The 22,335-nt window shown below is 44.4% G+C and overlaps 2 protein-coding genes across 5 annotated transcripts in view; both read right to left on the minus strand.

The window, feature by feature from the left end:
* LOC135396466 (uncharacterized) overlaps nt 1-22,335 on the minus strand; it is a 141,140-nt gene that overhangs the window by 108,272 nt on the left and 10,533 nt on the right. For 2 of the 4 annotated variants that reach the window (XM_064627454.1, XM_064627451.1), the window contains exons 1-3: nt 16,048-16,062; nt 13,787-13,884; nt 209-447 (exon numbers count right to left, since the gene is read on the minus strand). In XM_064627454.1, the coding sequence (XP_064483524.1) occupies nt 209-365 (157 nt within the window). In that variant the 5' untranslated portion in view covers nt 366-447; nt 13,787-13,884; nt 16,048-16,062. Of the gene's footprint in view, nt 1-208; nt 1,403-13,786; nt 13,885-16,047; nt 16,063-22,335 lie in introns of those variants that run through there. The other 2 variants (XM_064627453.1, XM_064627452.1) reach the window with 2 other exon arrangements.
* Nucleotides 19,103-19,711, minus strand: LOC135398388 (uncharacterized protein K02A2.6-like). Its single transcript, XM_064629797.1, has one exon. The coding sequence runs from the start codon at nt 19,709-19,711 to the stop codon at nt 19,103-19,105; it is 609 nt and encodes a 202-aa protein (XP_064485867.1).

Consider the following 22,335-nt stretch of genomic DNA (forward strand, 5'->3'; position numbering starts at 1 on the left):
AGAATCTTACAACAGCATGTTTCTGAGGAAATTACATACAGATTAATAGCCCTGAGTTTAATGAAATATTTGACATGTTCCACAAAATCATTTCGTAAACCTTCACTGTCTGAGTAGGACGAAGCTTGTTGAAACCTCGCCATGACAGGTTCCTTGGAACATTCTGAAAACATTTACCACCTGATTACGTAATTTACAAAAATTTTACCGCGACTATTGTCGCTTGATGGAGACTCGCTGCAGTACTGTTGCTGTATCTGGTCCTGTTCATGTAGGCATGCAGCATCGTGAGGTTCCAATTCGACTCTTGAGAGCTGACCACTGAACTCTGGGGACTGCTGCATTTGTTGAAGCTGTGAATCCATATGGCTGGGAATTGGTGGCTCACACACAGGTATCTCTTGGCTCTTCTCTAATTGAGAAGTAAACTGTTGCCACACTCTGTCTCTGAAATGACGCAAAAGAGAGAAGCGGGTGACAGAATATAAGTTATATACAGGGTGTTGCACCAAACGTGATAAAAAATTGTAGTAAAAAATTACTTGTCTGGACACTGTTAACTTTATTTATCTCTGGGAAGATTTTGCCATTACTTCTGACCACTATTATCAAATTTAAGTTGCAAGAAATTAAATTTTCTCAACTGTACTCATAAAGTTGCGAAGTCAGCCTTACATTTCTATAGAAACAGGAAGCGCATTTAGGATTTACCCCATTCTATTGCAAAATACATTCACTACTACAGTGGAAAATTGCAAAAAACGTCGTTTTGAGGCGTGCAACTTGTTTGGAGTTTTCTGGCGCAAGGATATAGAGTGCAACTTGTTTGCATGCATTTAGCACAACTAGAATTTCATTCAGTATCTCTCCACAACCAATTGCCTGAATCATTCATTCTTCACGTAATGTGAAGAATGAATGATGAATTAGACACTGGAATAACCTTCCTGAGAAGATCATTGACAGTGACACCTTGTCGGGACTCTTTCCTCAACTTGAGAGCCTGTGGAAAGAACTGTAGCAAACAGACTCGCATTTTGACATTTTTTTCTGCAAGACCCTAATTATCCACACATGCCAAAACTGTGCAACCTGTACATTGATGCTTATTGATTATGCGTGGTGTGACATACTTTTTGTTCTGTAAGCTGTACTGAGCATTGCACACTTTTATCTAGTTCTACCTCCACCTTGCTAATGAACGATTGTGTCTAGTAAGTCACGAGTGGTCTGACAGTTACGAAAAACTTCGAATTTCTTGCTGTATTTGTATCGAATATATTGCATAATTCTGTACAGTAAAACCTCGATAATTCGACCCCCGTTAATTCGGACTACTCGCGCGGTCCCGACAGATGCCTATATAAGTCTATGGTAAGAAATGTTTGTTAATTCTGAGGAAGTCGCGCACCCACCGCAAAATTCAGACGGCACGACATTGCAGCAAATCCGCAAACACTGTTTGCTTGAACCCCGAACGATCACATGGACTAAGAAGAATAGATGCACCCGCATCGCTATGGTTATCAGCGCTGTGACGTCGTCTCTCTCCCTTCAAGCATCTGTCAAGCAACCATGTGTCTCACACTCATTTCTGTGCTGCATGCCCAGCTGCCATGGTGACTCCGTAATCGACTGCGAAGAAATCGTGAACTGCTTTTACCTTTTACCTTTGCAGTTTTACGCAATTGAAGAACAGTGTCTGCATTGCGGAGCATGTCCACAAAAGATGACGACAGCCATTCCCGTGGTCCCCTGCCTTCTTTGGTGCAACTTGTGGACTGTGTCACAATTGACGATGATGTTGCTGTTGCTGGGAGTTTGACCAAAGATGAAATTGTGGACAATGTCTTTGCAACTGCTGAGAAGATTATCGTCAGACGATGAATGTGAAGAGCCACCGCAGCGGCAGAAGCTACAGAAGTACTTGCGGTTTTGGACAATTTCGGCTTGAACACCTCTGGTGGTGCAAGTGCGGTGGAGCACCTAACTGCACTTCGAAAACTTCTAATAGCGCAAATGAGCTTGAAAAAGCAAACTACAAAACTCTGCAAACAATACTCTGACAGTTTTTCTTAAAGGAGCATGGAAATCATTTGGAACATATATTTTTTCACTGCTTGATATGAACATACTACCTTCATAAACTGTCACGCAAAATATTTCCTTCGAAAAGCGTGAATTTCCTGAGAAAATCAGTTTGCAAGAATGCGCTCTGCAGCGACAGTCTACCTCAATCCGAGTCTGGCGTGTGGTGACGTCAGGCGGCCGACCACTTCATTGGCTGCCGGAAGCGTCCGCTCCCCGCCAGAATTGTCTGCTAGCTCCGGAATCGTGGCGACTTACCGACTGAGACGCTGTTGCTATTTATTTGCGTTTGACATTCACTTGCGTTCTTACATGATTTGTCTCGTACGTTTTGCATAAAACAAGACTGCGGGCAGTGTAAAAGGTGTGGCTAGGCCTCTGTGTTGCCGTGACGGCACGGGTTGAGGTGGATCATACGCGGTTGTGGTTTCTCTTCCGATTGTGCTGAGGTGCCGTTAATTAGTGAACAGAATTGTGCCTGTGTGTGCAGCATATAGTATATGATACGAGTAAATACATTCCTGTGAGTTGGAGATTTATTCCATGTGCCATTGTTGTATGCTGCGTATGACCATTAAAAAAAGAAAATGCTTATTTGGCCATGTGTTTTGGGGTTTCCCACAGATCGTTAGCAGATGAACTCTACTGACTTTATTTTGGTATCCATGTTGTTGTGCTTGTGAAGACGTTGCGCTCCTGGTATCAGTAAGATATGGTAAGCGCAATGTTACACAGCTATGCATTCATCGGTCCACTCTTTCTCCTCAGAGATGCCAGTGTCCATGCGGTTCAGAGCCCATAGTGTTGACCACGGCACGGTGAAGTCATGATGGTCAACGACTTCTTCAAGTGAAAACACTGGTCACTGCGCCGCGTCTTCATGACTATGCATTTGTAACCAAGAGGAAGCACTATATTTCAATCCGCATGTTCGTTCACACTTAGCAGCATCACTTACCAGCCTCCGGTATATTCGTGTGGCGAAATCGAAGCTGGCGGAGCTTAGGCTCCAACTCCATAAAACGTTTCGTCAAGAAGAGCAGACGTGTCGCCTGAAGAGTGTTCAGTTCACCACCTGTCCTTTCCGCGACGTCCGATAAACAACAATGCTTCCTGCTCGGCCGGCTTGCCGGTGCCGCGACGCCGGAGAAATCGCAAACAAGAAAGAAAAAGACGGTGGGGCCATATGACGTCAGCGGCTGGCAGCCGAATGAGGGGGCATTTCTGCCACGAGATTCAAAGCTCCCTCGTGGTCCAGGATTGCGCGCTACGCTCAAACTTTTTGTGCGAATATGCATCACAGGGCTCAGAATCGTAATTTCTACCTCTACCGTCGTATTTTATTCCGATGATTTCCATGCTCCTTTGAATAAAAGTGTCTTCATAGTGGCATGCACACCTTTTTATGCAGTCCATTCAATAATTCGACATTTGAATAATTCTGACATTTTCGTGAGTCCTGCGAGATCCAAATTAAGGGGGATTTACTGTATCTTCTTTCATGTACGAGACTGCTCACTCCTCCCGATGCACAAGACTGTGCCAGGAGTGCAGCAAAATAAAATAAATACCATAAAGCCTGCGCAGAAGGATCCCTTGTGCAACGATAAACCTCGTAGAATGGTCATTTTTACTTTTACCATAAAAATATACATTGTCTCTATGGAGAATGTACCCGCGCATAACGATAAAGTTCTCAATTCTGAGTACTCGTACAGCGATACCTGACACCCTCACACTCACGGACAGACTTTTATTTCATTTATTTATTTTTAATTGTAAGTTAGCGACGCGAAGCAACTGTGGCTACGAGTGGCATACAGACGTGGACAGATGGAGCGAGGACAGCAGGAAGGAGTGCGGGACTGAGGGGTTAGTATGCGTCCTGGGCCAACTTCAAGGTGAACTGTGCCGACACTCGTCTGGAAAGTCTCCCGGAAAACCCAGGGAAAACCCCAGACGGCACAGCCAGGGTGGAAATTGGAACCTGCGTCACCTACCAGTCTCGATGCGGAAAGCGGTCATCCTAACCACGGGAGCTGGTGACCGACTCTCAGCAGCGCGCGTCAGGCACCCTCCTGCAAATTGTGGGTCGGAATGGAACGGAGGATGTACCCTTAGTCATCTCATCCTCTCAGCAAGCAGGTCCTGCACGGGAATTCAAGGTTCCTTTCGATGGAGGTCAGTCGTATTCTGGTGTCTTGCTGCTCAGTGTTGACGAGATTTCTGCTCCCACTTCCTGCCTTGACGAATCATCGGTACTTCTGTCAACGATGGCGTCCCAGCCAAAGAAACAGGAAGCGATAGACTTAAAGGTGAAGTTGGATCATCACCCCGGAACAAGGGCAGCATCCATGATGCAAAAGTACAGCCTATCACAGTTGGCAGTGTCAACAATACTGAAGACCAAAGAGAAGCAGCCGGTGACAGCACAAGTACGAAGCGCAAAAGGATCCGAGAGCAGGTGTACAAAAAATGTCAAAGACATGCTTTACAAGTGGTCTGTTAACGCACGAAGCCGCAACATTCCAATCAGCAGCCCAGTGCTCATCGCAAAAGCCAAGAATCCTGCCTTTCTTCTTGAGGAAGAGGGCTTCAAGCCATGCAGACGTTGGCTTCAGCATTTTAAGGACCGATACAAAATATCGTACAGAAAGGTTGTTGGTGAAAGTGCCTCTATGAACAGGTCTGGGAAGGCGGCATGGTTACAAAAGCACATGCGAGACGGGAAATACAGGACAAGTATGAAGAACAGGATACTTATAATGGTGATGAAACTGGACTGTGTTATCAAATGTTACCTATGGGAATGCATGCCTTTAAATGGGCACTAAAATGCAAATACAACTTGCTCTCAAAAGAAAGTCTGTGTTTCAATCAGTGTAATGCAAGCAAAATTAATTCACACAGTGCTACCGTTTAGAAGAAAACGCAATGAAAACAGAGCCGCCTTTGGCGGCAACGAGTCATATCCCCAGGAGGCAAAGGTTGGCAGCATCCAATAGGGCAGCAGGAGAAGCGCGCGAATACATAGGTATTCGCGCCAAGTGGATTTGGAACGGGTCCGACCCTAGTGTTCCGTATATGCGTGGCATGGTGTGCACTGCTGCATTTTTAAAACCAATTCGCTGAATTGCAGCCTACAACAAGTTCTCGTGAATGTACCACTGACAACATTTATCTTCATGTCCTTCGAACAGCGACACCAGTCCGCTTCGCAATGCGCACTATGTTTTTCACCGAGACTGTTCCATGGCGTGGCACGCGCAGTATGGACTAAAAACACTGATGCACGAGCTGAAACGACGTTCACTGCTTAGTGCCGAAGCAAGAAAGAGTCCGGTATGATTTCGATTGTCAACGGAATTTCAATTTCGTCAAAGTTTTGAATTATGATAACAAGTACGAAATTAACAGAGCATGTAACGTATAATTTAAAGTGAACTTGTTTTTGCATTTTAGTGCCCTGGGGGAAGATTGCGCGGGTGGCAAACACAGCAAGGTGCGACTGACAGTGTTTCTTTTGTACGAACACGAATGGTAACGACCACAGAAAACCTTTTGTCGTTGGAAAATTGAAGGAGCTATGTGACTTTACAAATCCTGCAGCCATCCCTGTGCGATACCACAACAACCAGAAAGCATGGATGCCACGTTCGCTCTTCAAGCAGTGGCTCGAGGAGTTCGATGCTAAGGTCCAAAGAAAACAACGTAAAGTTCTGTTGCTGCTTGACAAGTGCATCGCGCATCATGTTGACGCAAATCTAACATAAGTAGAAGTTCTTTTTCTGTCGGCAAACACAACTTCTGGTCTCCAGCCTACGGAAATAGGTGTGACAGCCAACATGAAGGTTTTATACAGACGACGTGCCGTAGACAAAATGATTTTCAATATCGACAGGAGTAGGGCAAAGGGGAAAGCTAACACCCCACACTTAAAAGTAATGCCATTGATGGCAGTGCAGTTTCTGAATGTGGCGCGGAATGAAGTGCGCCGGACCACGATACGGAAGTACATTTTGAAAGGAGGCTTCATTCCGTCAGTTCAACACAGCTGTTGACGAAGACGACAAAGAGTCAGACCACAAGGCTCAATGTCTGTGGGAACTGGTCCTAGGTTCGAACTTGGTCGATCAACACACGACGCTGTACAGCGATGTCCGGGTGACCGAGCCGGTGATGGGCAGTGTTGGGGATCTGAGGAAACAAATCTCATTTAAATCAAATCTGTGGTTTGCAGAAGGCGCTAAAACAGTCTGGATCTAAATTTATTCGAGTAAATCAAACCACCTTAAATCTGGATCTATTTTCAGCATGCCAAATCAAATCCCTTTTTAAATCCAGATTTTTCAAATCCATCACAGTCCAGAAGAGGAACTAGCACTGCTGAACAGCTGTGGAATGGTTTCAGAATTGACCGCAGTTTTCAAAGCTGGGATTTTTACACATAATACCTAATTACTAACATAAATTCCTAACAGTTGCAGAAGTAAGGAAAAGAGGAGAAACATATGGAAGACATCTACTTCAATGGAACCCCATGAGCATAAACTGCAGCAAAAGAAATGGGAACTTGATTGGAGAACGCAAATATTTTGCTGAGGGAAACACCATACTTATTACTTCCTTGTCGCTGGTCTTGGTATTGTATACCAGCCACATGATACATTTCTTGCTGTGCAGTATGCATGAAAAATGCGTGAAATAAAGAGATGGGAGAGCAGCATAATGATACGGCACATAACGATGATGACTGCACATGATGATACGATTACATAATGCAAAAATTGGTGGGGTGAAGGAAGGATAAGAGGTCCTTGTGTTTCTTCTTTTTTTTTTTTTCGCGCATGAAGTACAATAGGCCATAAATTGATGCAAGCATCATGCAAAACGTTGTTGCAGTGTTCGGGAGTACCACCAAAGGACAGCCTTTTATCCTATGAAGAGTGCCGAGGCTTTCTGAGTGGCCTATTTGCTGAATATTGATGTATTGATTTGCTGCAAGCATTACATTATGCAGAGGCAGCCAGATTAAGTATAGCAGAGGTAGCCAGAGACGGAGCAAGCGTTGCGCTACGGTGGCGCTATCACTGATGCATATAGGCTGAATTTCATGGCAAATTATGCAAATTAAATTCCAAATTCAAATCCTCGAGAAAAAAATGTGATTCAATCCAAATCCAAATATCTGAGCAAAAGTGTGACTCAATCCAAATCCTGTTCACTTTGAAGCTGCCAGTCAAATCCAAATCAAATCTACTAGTCTCTCTTGTGGATTTAAATCCTGACTTAAATCAAACCCAAGATTTCAAATCTTCAACTCTGGACGGAAGACACAATTGTCCAGGGGAGCTAGTCTTGATGAAGTAATGCGTACATTACTTCGTTTGCAAGCTATCATTAGTCGCCAAGCGAAGAAAGGCTTCTTTGAACCCTTTTTTCTGCAGTAATGTTATCAGCTGCAGGAACGCCAGACCATGGCTAGAGACACTTCCACCGCATCCACCAGAACACTGGCATAGGCAACTGGTGATTATACCAGTTGTCCTTAATGATACAGTGACTGTACACGGAGTACCAGTTTTCTTTTGGCTTCTATAGCACTTGCCCTTCGCATATAAAATGCCAGACGACCTGGGGAGCTAGTATTCTCGATGAAGTAATGCCGCAGTACTTTGTTTGCAAGCTATCATTGGTCGCCAAGCGAAGAAAGCGTGAAGGAACGTGACGGGCACGCAACCAATGCTCAAGCAATTAAGCATGCGGTTGCATTGTTGTAGCTGGGCTACCGCGTCACGAGAACGGCCTGTTTTCACCTGTTCGGAACCGGAAACGAGCATCTTTGAATGAAAAACCTGCAGAACCTTTATATTTGCGTATTTTAATTGTATGTGTGATGTGCTGATACAAATGTCTTGTGATAGCTGCACAATGCGACACAAGGACAGCAAGATTATAGAAATAACAGTACCCAAATAGCAGTGTTGCGGACGTTTGCTAGATGGTGCTTCTGTGGGCGAATTTAACTCAATCTTTACGCACGAAACAATAAACGTAGATACTTTATTAAACTCCTCAACCATAGATAAACTGTGAAATAATATCATTAATTGAGTTGATAATTGGCTTGTTCAATCACGTTTCCATGTTTTCGTGCTTACAACATGCAGACGTGTCAGCAGAACGTCAAACTGAACAAAAAAATTATATCCCTTCGTAACAGTGAACGCCACTGCCATCTTATCCATTACTTTGATGAACCGCGCTTTAACACTGCCTTACAACCGCCCACGTGGCTGTTGACGTCACAGTGACGTTTCCTACGTTGATGTACCCACGCCTTTGCTAGCAACAGGAAACTGAAAACAACATTCTGAAATTATTTTATTCTGTCCTTACTGGTTGAGCCACAAAGTGCTTCCGGTAGCCAATCGAAAGGCCAACTTAATCAACGTTGCAGAACCCTAAAACTCTGAATACCGTGTAAACAGAGGGTCGGGTATGATAATTGGATAACTGTTTTGTTCTGTAAAAAACAGCTAATATTTCTAAGAATATACGACACAATGTCCCTTCGAGGCCTCCGGTGGTTGCACCCACAATAGGGAAAGGCCGTGCAGGCTGTGGTGCAGAGCAATAGTACTTCAGTTCAAGGTACTCCCTTGCTCCTGCTGTTGAAAGTAGAGCCTAGATGAAGGCACACGGCACACCCGCAAATTGTTTAAGGCATCTGTGGATACCCCGAAAAAACCTTCCAAGTTCGTGCACGTCACTAGCATGTGGGATGTGTGAGGAATCCGCGTGTTGCTTGTGCACAAGCTTACGATTACGATGTTCATTCTTTTAGCGCCTGTCGGTGTTATTTGCAATAGAGTCAAACTATGGGTACATGTTGGAAGGGAGTTGCCTCAGGACAGAAGCCGCAGGCGGCTTCTGTCCTGAGGCAACTCCCTTCCTACATCTCTACCGGTTCGCTGGATTTCTACCCATCTATGGGTACATGTTGTTTTTTTGTCGATTGGTGGAAAATTAAATTACTGCTGTTGCTGATGTGCTGCTATTGCAGGTAACACGGATGACAATAACACGTCAGATGAAGAAGAAGGCACTTCGGCAGCAACAACATGCTCAAGCGTGCTTCATGCTATTGACGTCCCCAAGTACTTTATCGTGGAGCGCGAACTGCCTGCTGATTACGTTGCCCACGTCAACGCAGTTCAATGTGGCGTGTGCATCTACAACAGCAACCAAAAACAATCAAAGCTAATAAGCTATTTTCAATAAAATACTGGACTTCCCACTCTGTTTCTTTGCGTTCCTCGAGCTGGATAACACGGAATGCATGACTTTCGTAGGATGGCGCTGACATAGGTGAGCCCTCCTGTAGCAATCTCCCTCGCGTAACGATTAAGTTAGCTATAACTACCGATATTCTTATATGTAGGTTTCACTGTAATACCCGTCTGTCAGTCAGACAATGATGTCACACCTCTCATCCGATGATTTGATCATCATGTCATTGTCACTGTCTCGTGGTTTATACATAATGCATTGCGTTTTCATGAGGCTATCACTGTGTGACAAACCACGGATTACGCGATTCTTAGAAATACAAGAATACTGCGATTGGTGGCTACTGGCAAAAATAGCCTGGCGAGTACATCTGACACCAGCCTTAGTAATAACGTTGGAAAAAATATGGTCTCATTCCAGAGCACGATTACAGAAACCCTTGGGGCCACGAGGAAATCTTAATTGAACAAAATTATTCCGTTAATTTAATGCAAGGATACTGTTCACTGATCATTCGCCCAGTGCCCTAAGGGTGGCTGTTATCGTGCTCGGAAATGAGAGCCAATTTTTTCCAGCGTTATTACTAAGTTGACGGGAAAGTACCTACGAGACTTCAAATGAGCTCCGTGAAGGTGATGTTGCTGCATATGTGGATAGTTCTTCGAATTCCTTTCAGGGAATCATAGTTATATTTTGGTCAGCTATTAAAGTTGCTTTTCTCACAAAGTCAAAAAGAAATAACTGCAAAAAGTGGAGCTACTGTGGAACACCAGAGCAGACAAATGAGCGAATAATGGATGGAAGCGTGGTTCACTATCCTTGACCTGAATGCAATTCTTTTTTTTATTTGTTCGTTTTTTAAAGAAAACCAGTCCCTATAATTCTCCTTTCAAGGCTTCATATAATTATTCTTCATTGTATTTTCAAAAATAAGCAAGAAGTTGGATGCATAATGTAAAACCCCCGAGACTAGGGAACACGAAAGGGCAGACACAAACACGTGTTCCTTTCGTGTTCCCTAGTCTCGGGGTTTTACATTATGCATCATCTTCACCAGCTCGCTTGCTTCCTAGCCATTTTTTCAAGAAGTTGGAACCCTCCTTTAGTGGCACATGTTAGAACATTTCATTATATCTAGGGTTTGTGGTTTTCGGCATTTGCCGAAAAATGCTGGAAAACACCCACTGGGGACCTATTCTTGTCAAAGTAATTGACCTCGATTACTTTGTGTCTCGCCTGTCATCGGTCATTACGCGAAAAAGGCGTGAAGAACAGAGGTGAATGCCACGCGTCCTCAACCAATAGTCGAGCCCTTGATCCTGCAATCTTTGCGCTTTATCGGAGTGCCCATATCACAGCGAAGCCGCCCTTCCACGTGTTCTCGCCAGAAGCGGAAGATTGTAGGTTGTATCGTGAAAGAGAAATTTGTGCCGACGTGCGATATGTGCTCGTAGAGTGCATAGCCTAACAGCGTGGCGCCACTTGACCCCCAAACGAGTGCCGCCTCCGTGCATGCGCCGTTTCCTCACCATATTGGGCTCACCACTAGCATTGCCGCTATACTCTTGTGTACGGTGATCCGAGGGGAGATGTACTGAGCCTTAAATATGGACATGTGGGCCGTCGCAGGCCTTTATTCATTTTGTATTGTGTTTGATTGTCCGCAGGCACAGCGCCTGCGATTACCGAACTGCCTCGGAGACATCTGCTTCGCGGTCCTCTGACGAGGTTTAATTCCTGGTTCCGTGCTGTTTTTTCGTTTATTTTTTTCATTTTGGCTATCCCTCCGTGGTTTGTCTGACGTTTGTACTATCGTTGCCCCTTGTCCACAGCGACAAATCAGGATTGTTTATAAAAAGTGTTGTCGATATGTTGAAATTATGGACCTTTCACTGTTGTGTGCATGAATTTGTTGCGGTTTTGTTTGCTGTTAGTGTTGGAATAATATATTTCATGTTCGGGGCGTTCTTGGCTGAGCAGAATTGCGACTGCGAGTGAGCTGTTTGCGTGGTTCTGTTTTTTATCTGTTTGTGCAAATATGAAAGATTTATCTCGCAGATATCTTCGCTTTGTCACTTCGCATACCCAGACGTGGAAACGCAACACCCCTCAGGAAATAAGTCATGGGAAAAGCCTTATCCCACAGTATGTTCAGCACATGAACAAAGATGTCGCAATACACAAGAACAAGCACAATACGAGTAACTTTTCAAGTATTGTGAGTTGCTGTGATTAAATCGGCAAATAAGTTCGAAAACTATATTTACGTCTTGGGATAACAGCAGAGCATATCTGATATCATCACAAATATGCAATGACAGAAGTGACATAATAAAACCACCACGACACTGCATTTCTGCTGCAGTAAGAGGAGCAACATCCTCCAAGCGTGTCGGCGCATGAACGTACCAGGTAGTGGCATCCTCGCCAATAATCGGCGCATCAGCGGCAGCATATGGCAAAACCAAAACTAGTGTCTAGGTGCCACAGGGTGCCAACTGCCAACGTGGCGAAATGCACAATGTTTTGCAATCCATGCAGATGAAGGTTATTCCACACTGAATAATACCACATCACATTAATTGTAATACATGTTTACCCCTATACGCCACCCTTTTCCCTTATCGTTTATTTCAGTATAGCACATAGTGCCCCATGTCGTAGGAAAGCGCAAGCTTCCTACTGTTCATGCGCTGGAGAGACCAGTGGACAACGGCTGGCATGGATACCGGCTAGGGATAAGTGAGGGCGAAGCCTATGGGTGGAGCGTGTTCTGGTAACTCTGCCCAATAGTTCGTGACATAAAGTAATCGAGCTTGATTACTTTGGACGAGAATAGGGCACCTGAATGATTTTGTTTTCAAATTCTGAATATTCCAAAGAAGTCTGAATATGCAGTACCATGTCAGCTGCGATCCTCTGAATGGCAAAGAGAAATCCATGTTGGAATGCCCCACTTGTGGACCGTAGGGCGAGCCTGGCATTAGAGAGTTTTAGCGCATCGTACACTGTCGCCTTTGCGTACGTAAGGGGTGACGTTGGGGGTCCCACGCACGCGAAAAACATAATGGGAGCTTCACGCAGTGCGCAGAACCACCACGCTATTCCTTACGTACGCTCAGATGATAGCATACGATGCACTAATACTCACTATTATCTTCGGACAGTGCCCTTGTTTTGTTGTGCTTCAGCACTTCTGGAAGGATCACCTGGTTGTGAGGTCTGTTATCGCCAGGGAGTGTTATGAATTTCCAAACAGTTCCAAAAGCCGACCACTGGCTCCCTAGCCTACTAGCTCGAATTTATTCTCTTTGAACTCTCCTGGCTTCACCACTTCAATAATGACTTAGACTCACCCTTGTTTTCATTTCTCAGGCCCGTTAAAACAAGGTCAAGCCAGCAAGACCTTCGTGGGCAACTGAGTAGGTGCCCACATTCGGGCATTTATTTTCGGCGCAAAATATAGCTGCTGAAAAAATCTGATTTTTACTGAATCATATACCGTATTTTCACGCGTATTAGCCGCACCGCAGATAAGCCGCAGGACTCGATTTTAGATACATTTTGAAAATGTTTTTGCAGATAAGCCGCATTCGCAGATAAGCCGCGGGTAATACGACGCGACTGCTTTGTGCGCTAAACCAGTGATCCACATACAAAATCAACAGAGACGCTCAACGCTCGTCAGCGCTGTACTCCCTGCCAGCTACCCTGTTCCCGTACTTGTCCGCGAAGTCGACGACTTTTAGTTTGAAGCCGCTGTCGTGGCTGTGCCTCAGCGTTTGAGCCATGCCTCACCTCTAACTGCCGTGCCCGTGTCCACGAATGCTGCTGCTCTCGTCAAATGAGAACTGACGCTTAGCTGACCACGTTTTATTCCGATGACAGATGTATTGAACCCTTCCTGTGGGTCTGCCGACAAAGGAGACCGTGGGGAAGGCCATAAACCCTGTCCACATTCCGGTGTCGGCATGATGTATAACAAAGGAGGTCAGTTCTAGTGTTCTACTAAGATCGGATTGTGCCCTTGTTGCGCGTTTTCGAGGATTTACGGGTTAGTCAACTCGAATATGGAGTGGACCCGCCCCTGTTCGGTATTGTTCGTGCACTGGCAGGGCGGTCCTGTTCCGAAAAACATGAGGCACTGTCAGCCCTTTCGTTTAACCCGGGGTATGGGGAAAGTACCAGGGAAAAATAGTCACCAGATAAGCCGCACCCACGGATAAGCCGCAGAGCGTCCGCGAAAAAAAAAAATCGCGCATAAGCCGCGGCTAATACGCGTGAAAATACGGTAAATGCCAATAAACAACCCCCCCATATTAGTTTGAAAGAAAATGCTGAAACCCACAAACCCTAATGATATCCAAGGTGAATTTTACAAGCAATATGGCTAGACAGAGCTCACTGTTTTCTGATGATGAAGCCTTGTATTTCTCAATTTACTTGAGCGTGGGGTCTCTGTCTTGCTCCTTGAGGTTCTGTTCTTGTACTGGCCAATCCTCACTAAGACGGGATGACGCCAAAATGAATCATTTAAAAATAAAGCATGTAAAAATCCACTTTTCAAAAATAAACTGTGTCAATATCCACGGTGGCAAAATCAACTCGTAGCAATACACTTCACGAAATCAACTCCTCAAAATAAATCCTCTATGATTAGTGGACGGCCAAAGCTCCCTACGTCAGCCTCGAAAAATGGTACGACTCTCGTACTTGGGAGGGCCCCCATATTCCCGCTTGCAAAGCTCCTGATCTCAAAACAGAAAAAATGCCAAGGCAATATGCTGCGTTTAAAAATCTTATATCAATAATTAGGCACTCAGCTTCAAGAGTGTTCGATGTCTGTGAAAGTCGTTTTTGGAAATGAGTCGCGTATTAGCGTCCGCTAGGCTTAGCAGAGAGGACATGTTGGGACAGCATGTTTGTTAGTTTGTTATCAAGGTAGTCCAATTTAGGTGTTTGCATTTCTCGTCAGGTTAGTCTAAGGGGTGTATCATATTTGAAACCGATAAAAACAAACGCTCGAGAATAATCGCGTAATTATGCACCGTTCAAGATAAAACATCTAGAATATACGCTTATAAATCCGCTATTAAAAATAAACCGTGCAACTATCCATCTTTAGTAATAAATTCTCAATAACCTATGCCTAACAATATATCGTTAGAAATGAACTGTTCAGAATCTACCCTATTTGATTGGTCGCTGTAGTCACGTGGTATGGTTTCAAACGAGGTGTCGTCGTCCACTCGGAAAAATAGGTCTCAACTAGCCGACTTCCATTCGACGTGGCTGAACCCAGCTGAACCTTGTGAGAGCGCTGCAACCGCGGCAAAAAAATAGCTCCAAGTGTTTGGCGATGCTGATGTTATGTGCCACTTGTGCTAATTTTTTTTTTCCTGCTTTTTGGTGCAAAATATGCTTGGTTCATAGCATTCTTACCATGAAGCAACCACACATACACAATGTTATGTTGTCGCCATATAAGAAAGCTGTTATTTGTGTGTGTCAATAAAGGTCCTGTATCATTCTGTCGTCGTGCTAGATTTCTTTGAAACAGTTTCTTTCTAATGGTGGAGTCTTAACTGGTGGTTTTTAAGTGGGGGATTGTAACTGGTTTATTTTTGTACATTCATTTTTAACCGTGTATTTTAAAAAATTTTTTATTCTCGAGTAGTTTATTCTTTTTGGTGGATTTCGGGTACTCCTAGTCTTTGAGTCTAAGTTCCCTGTTGGCATTTTCCGGCGCGAGACTGTACATTTTCAATCATTATGCATCATCAATAATTCGTGCATAATCAGTTCATTCGCAACGCTACTTTCACAAATATCAAAAACTGAGTTGTATATATATATACATATATATATTTTAGTTATATCGGATTTTTGAACACGGGAAATCATCTTGCGAAGCAATCGAGCATTTTCTTTGTTGCGAGACCGTGAATTTCGAGATCGGGCCTTTGTTTTTCCTGTATTCATACGCGCGTTGTCTTCTGCACTTTTAAGCTGGATATTTCAATTTTCCCAGCTCTTATCAGAAAACACATCATTATTAATGATAGAAATATTCATAAAAACGTTGGAATTGTGCGTTGGATTGAAAACAACGTTGTGTCGCCCTTAAATTAACGTACGGTCCATGGTGGACCTCGATATTCCCAGTTACGAAATCCCCTATATGGAAATTCCCGTTCTCGAAACAAGGAAAATCAAGGAGAATGCTTGATTGCTTCGTAACATGGTATGCCGTGTTTAAAAACATGATCTCACTATTTAAGCATGCAAATTCACGGGTTTTCTATATCTGTCCAAGTCGTTTTAGCGAACGGAAGCACCACGTTGGTTAGTTTATTATTAGGTCAGTTCAAGTTCGATGTTTGCATTTTGATGTTTTTCTAAGTTCGCTGTTGGCAGTTTCCCGCGCGCAGCTGCGCATTTTATAGTCAAATAACGTTTATTTCCAGTAGTTTATTTTGCAGCGGGGATTTTGAGGGCGTAGATTTTTCAGCGATTTATTTAAGAAAGTGGACTTTCACGAGTGTATTTTACATTTATAATACCTCGAAGTGAAGAGTAAATGCTTCTTCTAATTAAGAGTCCAAGCTACTTTGCCATTACTAGGGATGGCTAGGTAATAGGCACTCATAGTTTTCGTTTACTTACCGCCATAGAAGAGATGGACGGAAGAAGAAAGAAGGAAAGAATAGTGCCGATGTCGTTGCATGGCGCAAAGTGTAAAAAGGGATGATATATCAGAACAATAAAATCGTCGTGTATGACAGGTATTTTGAAGAATGTAATTCCCGACATGATTGAACTCGTGTTAAAAGCGTAATGACCACGGTGGTTAACGTCGTCTGCTATTGAAGTAAGGCAGTCATCGAAAAACCTGACAGCGGCGCGGGATTTGAACCACGCATATCTTGATCACCGGTCGACCACGGTGGCATCTACTTTCCGACGACTCGCTGTCCGATTGTATGTTCCAGCCTTAGAACAATTATCTTTTCATCGTCTACTATGACCTAGCTATGACCGTCCGTGCCCTACGTCAAAACCAGTCCAAACTGACTGTGCGCATCGCGAAGACGCAAGTGGTGGTAGTTACATTTCAGGCTGAAGAACTTGGATGTTACCTTAGTTACATTTTTCATACGGTAACTTAACTCGTAACGAGTTCTCTTTGACGGGTAACTTCTCTATATCTATGCTAATTAGTGTATCACATGTGAGAGGTAATATCAGGTTCCGGCGACGCCTTGCTCCTCGTTCCTACATCTTACTCCCTCGACAGAGAACCATGCAGTTCACAGCAGATCATCCTTTACGGTACTGAAAAGTGCTGGGAAATGACGCACAGCGTACCCTTAAACTTCATTGCAAAAGGCTATCGCTAATTTCTCAAGAAAAAACGAAGAAAGCGGTCATGTGGTAGATAGGAGTATCTCAGAGTCCCATTCGCAGGCCAGCACGCTCCCCTTTGAAAAGAGGGCGGGAGGCCGGTCCTGTGTTCCCTTCCTCCATGCTCTGGACCACACGTCAGCCTCTTTCCCTTCGTCGCTAGAGGTCTGCGTTGCTTGTGGATGTCACTGTGAACTATTAAAATTTACGCCGCATTCACACTGCGGTGCTGAATGAAAGGAAGCCGCCGAGGCAATAATGCAAAATGTAGCTGTCGTGTAGCACATCTTTTTTTACACCTCGAGTTACAAAAATGTACAGGGATGTCGTGAACCTTTTGGAGGTGAAGCTGTAGGAGGTACATGGACTAACCAGTTCTTAGTTTATTAATTTGTCTGTTCTATAAATTCGGCAAGATTCCGAGCGATGCAGGGAGCTTATGCGCGGCAGCCGAGAGGAAAGGTATAGGCGTTTTTACCGTCTCGCGAACCGGTTACCGCATCATATTTGTTCGGTTCAGTTCCGGTTCGTTCAAGGAGAGAGAAAAAAATGGTTACGGTTCGGTTTGGGCTCGGTTCGGCAAAAAATTACGTTTTTTTACGGTTTTCGGTTACGGTTCAGTTCCGGTTCCGACCCCTGCTCTAAAGCAACAGTATTGTGACAACGATACTCTTGGAGGACATCAAACATGATTTGTCTGTAAGCAGATTTGGTCGTGAAAAGTGTGCTGCAGAAACGTCATCATCAATACATCAGTAGTTCGTGCTATATGTCTATGCCATTGCTGGCAAGCTGTATATGTTAGCATAGACCTGATGATTTTAGGGTTTCATTTGTGGATGTGGAGAGTTTCGTTTTAGGATCCATGAATCCTAAACTGAGGTTTTGCCCAGCTTCAATCGTATAACAATAAATGCTACAGAAACAGTGAAGCCCCCGTGAGACAGGAGCACAACACAGACGAAACAACGGACATGTTCTGTCTCGTCTGTCCCTCCATGCTGTCCCAACAAGCCCAGAGATTTGCTCTTTTGAAGTGAGGACCCAAACATATTTGTTGAATGTCTCCATTAGCAGAAGAGCAACTTGTATTACTGGAGGCCTGAAAGCTTCATGATGTACGCATTCAAGGCTTCTGACTTGATACGAGTGTTTCAAGACATAACTCACCTAACGCGACACAAGCACCCCTTTTGCACCTGAGAGTGTGAAACTCTGTGCCGCTTTTCGAGCTATCATTTCAAATGAGTGCATGGAAGTAGACAACAAGCACCCGGGTTCTAAAGATTTTCCGTGGCATTCTTCCTGTTGAACGGTGGTGGGATGACCTTTGAAGTGTGGGCTCAGATGCAAAATACAACTTTCTATGCTACCCAATGCTCAGATTTCAGTTATTTTTTTATAACTGTTATCATCCTTTTGTATTAGTGGACAACTTTGACACAGATATCGGCAGTTATTCGCAGGAAATGCGGAGCTTTAATGCAGGCAGACATCACACCATGCAGCCCTTCACGGTAAACAGCTCCTATGTCATCCGTTACAAATTTCCATCTTTTCCATTTCATTTGCTGTTACAAGGGGAAGTCTTCACAACCGTAGTTGTCTCTTCCAAGGTTCAAACTAAGCGAACGTGTCCTCTGTCTGTGCACCGCATGAGCAGACAACAGGAAGTGCCATCAGCAAGCAAGCAGTGTAGCGCTCCGAAGTTGCATTTCGTTGTTTAGTGGCCGCTTTGAGTGTGTCGTACCCCCGATTTGAGTGCACCAAAAGAGGGGCACTTACATAACGCGTATATATACATATACATACATTACCCATTGAATGGTGCCAAGTGTGAAACGCTCATAGCGTCGTAGCTGATGACTCCAACCTTCGTCATTGTTTGGTTGATAAACTGCTTATTATGTCGTTAATTACACCTTATAAGCAAGCTACATGAAGCTCCAGCTTCGAGTGCACAACACGAACTTACTGGGGACCTCCCTCCCTCCCCTCCCGTCCTCACCTCATCTCCCTCTCCTCACTTGCCTGTCTCGTCACGACCTCACTCCACTGTCTTACGTGGCTTCAATCTCTACACCCCGTTTCTGAGTTTATAAGTTCTGCGGTCTTCTGGGTTTGTAGAGTCTGCCATAACAGGACCTTCCTGTGGAAGCATTTAGTGGGATGAGTACTTCAGTTGGAGCTTGGTTCATACTCTCTGTAGGTTCCACGTGCACGTCTGCACCTGTAGAGTCTATAGAGTATTGGTCATGTGGAGTGTAAGCTCAACTTCTGGAATGGTGTGAGGTGTCTCCGGTCCCTACGTACTTGTTCACCATGTGAAGTTTTGACTATACATAGGAGCGTGGTGCCTGACAACAGCCTCTTGATTCATGTCTCGGATCCGAACATCTGTGTTGGGTTCGAGGGGCTGTAACAGACATGCGTTGTAATGTTTGTCATAGTTATTCTTCTGCTTTGCTCTGTACTGCCTATCTCGGTCTTCCGCTAATGCATTGAAGTTGCTGATTGGCAGGAGTTTTTGCGTGAGCACAGGTAGCGACGTGCGAGGCTTCCTTCTCATGTATAACTGAGCTGTGCTCGGTTCAAGATGTCCAGAAGAATTCTGGTAATTCAGGAGTGCAATGTGTGGCTCAGAATTCTTGATGAAAAGCTGTTTTATCGTTGTAACCATTCGTTCCACCTCACCATTGGACTGTGGGTAGTACGTACTGGATGTGACATGCTGCGAGTTATACTCTTTGAAAAAGTCCTCAAACGATGCTGATGAAACCTGTGGTCCGTTGTCGATGATAACCCCAAGTGGAATGCCATGTCTTGCAAAAACACTTTTCAGTCTCACAATTACACTTTCAAAAGTTGTACTGGTGAGACTGAAGACCTCAGGGGACCGATAGTCTACTGTGAGAAGGTACATCATGTTTTTCTGTTGAAAAAGGTAGAGTCCAACTGGCATGGAAACTGTAGCATTTCAGACAGGATGAGGGATTGACTGTTGTTTATCCTTACTTGAGCACATTCCTGACAGTGGTCTATCATTTCCTTAATTTCCCTTGATATTCGAGGCCACCACGATGATTCCTTGGCACGGGCTCGACACTTTGTGATGCCCAAGTGTCCCTCAGGGATAAATCGTAGCACATAGCTTCTCATATCCTTTGGGATGAAGAAACGGAAGCCCTTGAGTGTGATGCCGCCTCGTTCTGTAAGCAAGCCTTGATGTGTCCAATATGCCGAAAAGCATAAGGGCTTCTTGTATACAGTCAACCCTCGATTTATGAACCTTCGATTTATGAATTCCCTCGTTTTATGAACACTAGCACGAGGAACCAAACTTTTTACATGCATTTTTCCCTCGTTTTATGAACCTCGATATTCGAATAATGAATGGAATTTCTGGGAACCAACTAGCAGTTGCCCAGCGTTTTTGCCCTCAATTTATGAACGAATCGTTCCGAGGCCAACGAAAACCTTCATAGGGATTATTCGTGGTCTTTTGAATGACGCCTGAACAGACAAAGCGTTTTCCAGGTATTGCACCCTCGGTTCTTAACCCCTCGAAATCCGAACAACAAACGGGTTTTCCAGAAGTGTTCCTGGACTCAATTGGTGAATAAGGTGTCCGCTGTCACCCGGAGATTAATAATACGTAGGTTAAAAATCCCAGAGGAAATCCGAGACCAGTTGAGTGCGAATGTGCTGACATCTCTTCTTTCCAATATTTTCAAGATAGTGTAGTGTTTTTTGTATCGTGTGTGCGTGTTTTTTTTTCCTGAGGCGGCGGGCGTTCTTTTTAGAACGCCCGCCCTGTCGCAAAAGGGAATAGGAACTGGAACTAACTAACTAACAGCGGAAGGCATGGTTCAAAGCCAAATTAAACAATTTAGTATTGCATAATAAACAGAGTGTGAATGCGCTAACACATGTTCTTTGTGAGATTGGCACAGCAGAAGGCATGGTCGAAAGCAAAATTACACAATATATCGCATTATAAACACAGTCCCAACTCGGAAATGCTGTTCCATTTGCTCGATAGTACTCACTTAACGGAATTTTCGATTTATGAATCCCTCGATTTATGAACGATTTCTCGGGGAACCGAGGGTGTTCATAAATCGAGGGTTGACTGTATAGGCAGTTTACGTTGTGCTGTGTTCGCGTTTGTTTCTGCTAAGGACATGGGTGATATCCTTCTTGTTAGACCATCCCTGTGTGCAATAGTAGATAAGCAGTTGACTTTCATCATCATGTTGAATGGATTTCCTCAGCTGTTCAAGAAAATTAGCTTTAGCTGGGAGGCTCCTGCATGCGACATCTGACAGGCAGTCAGCCTCATGTGCCATCACTGAGTCAACTCTGACTGTTCTTAAAGGAGCTCTTGAGAGCACGTCTGTTGTTGCGATGAGTGATCCAGGGACGTACATAACCTTGTACTGGAATTGGAGCAGTCTCATTCTGAATCTCAAAATTCGAGGAGGAAGGTAATCTAAAGCAGCTAGACCAAGCATTGTGACAAGAGGTTTGTGATCTGTTTCGACTGTGAATGAGAGTCCCTTCAGAAATTCCTGAAATCTTTCTAGACCTCATACAGCAGCTAAAGCTAAAGCTTCTTTTTCGATTTGTAAATATCGTTGCTCTGTAAGAGTCATATAGAACGTGATGCGAAAGCAACTGGTCGCACAGCACCTGTTGGCTGTGTCTGCAGAAGCACACTCCCAAGTCTAATTGATGATGCATCAGAAGGGTGTAGCACGATTCCCCATCCCAACTCCCCAGTCTCATTTCCCCCACGCCGTCGCCCCCGTGTGTCAATTCCCCCGTGACACTTTTCGCGCAGTCTGCGTCTCAGAAAGGAAACAAAGACTTTGATAGGTGTCGACTGTGACGCATTTAGTGTTTGAGCCGTCGGTATCTAATCAAGTGAACTCATCAATCTATACGGGCCGTTTGTGGCGATACTCAGCATTTCATAAGCACTCTTCCTAGAAATATCTGGCAAAACCACCAATCATATGGAGGTACAGCTACTGTGATGACTAGAGCCTGCATATTTCTCTCTCTAGGCTCCTAGACTGCCTCTGAGCGATCGTGCACTCATGCCCCCCTGCTGCCTATTTGCCGCTTGCGTCTTTTTCCTTTTCTGTTTCTGTTTCTTTTCTTCTCTCTCTTTTTTTCTTTCTCATTTTTTTTTCTTTTTTTCCACAAGGAATAGCAAGTCGACTTCTGTCTGGCTGACCTTTCCTTTCTGCCTGCCTTTTTTTTTTTCGTAATAAACATATCCCCCCCCCCCCCCCCCCCCCCTTGTCAGGCATTAGCGACTTGCTGGAGTATACTGGTCGGAGCAGTGGCAGCGGTTGTGTCCTGTGGTTATAACAGAGGTAAGGCTTTCTACAGAGTTCTGCATTCGTTCTTATTTTGTCTCCTTCACAAATATGGTTGGTCATGGTTTGTATGGTTTCCGTGAGTTTTGCTCTGTAATACAAAATATTTATGAGTCCCACATCAGCGGCCTGTGCTTCAATGAACGGGAAGGCCCTCCTTTCA

This window comes from Ornithodoros turicata, chromosome 6, assembly GCF_037126465.1.
Source record: "Ornithodoros turicata isolate Travis chromosome 6, ASM3712646v1, whole genome shotgun sequence".
In the NCBI taxonomy this organism is placed as follows: domain Eukaryota; kingdom Metazoa; phylum Arthropoda; class Arachnida; order Ixodida; family Argasidae; genus Ornithodoros; species Ornithodoros turicata.

Coding starts and splice junctions, on each gene's coding strand:
- LOC135398388 (XM_064629797.1), bottom strand. CDS start 19,711: ATGATGTACCTTCTCACAGTAGACTATCGGTCCCCTGAGGTCTTCAGT.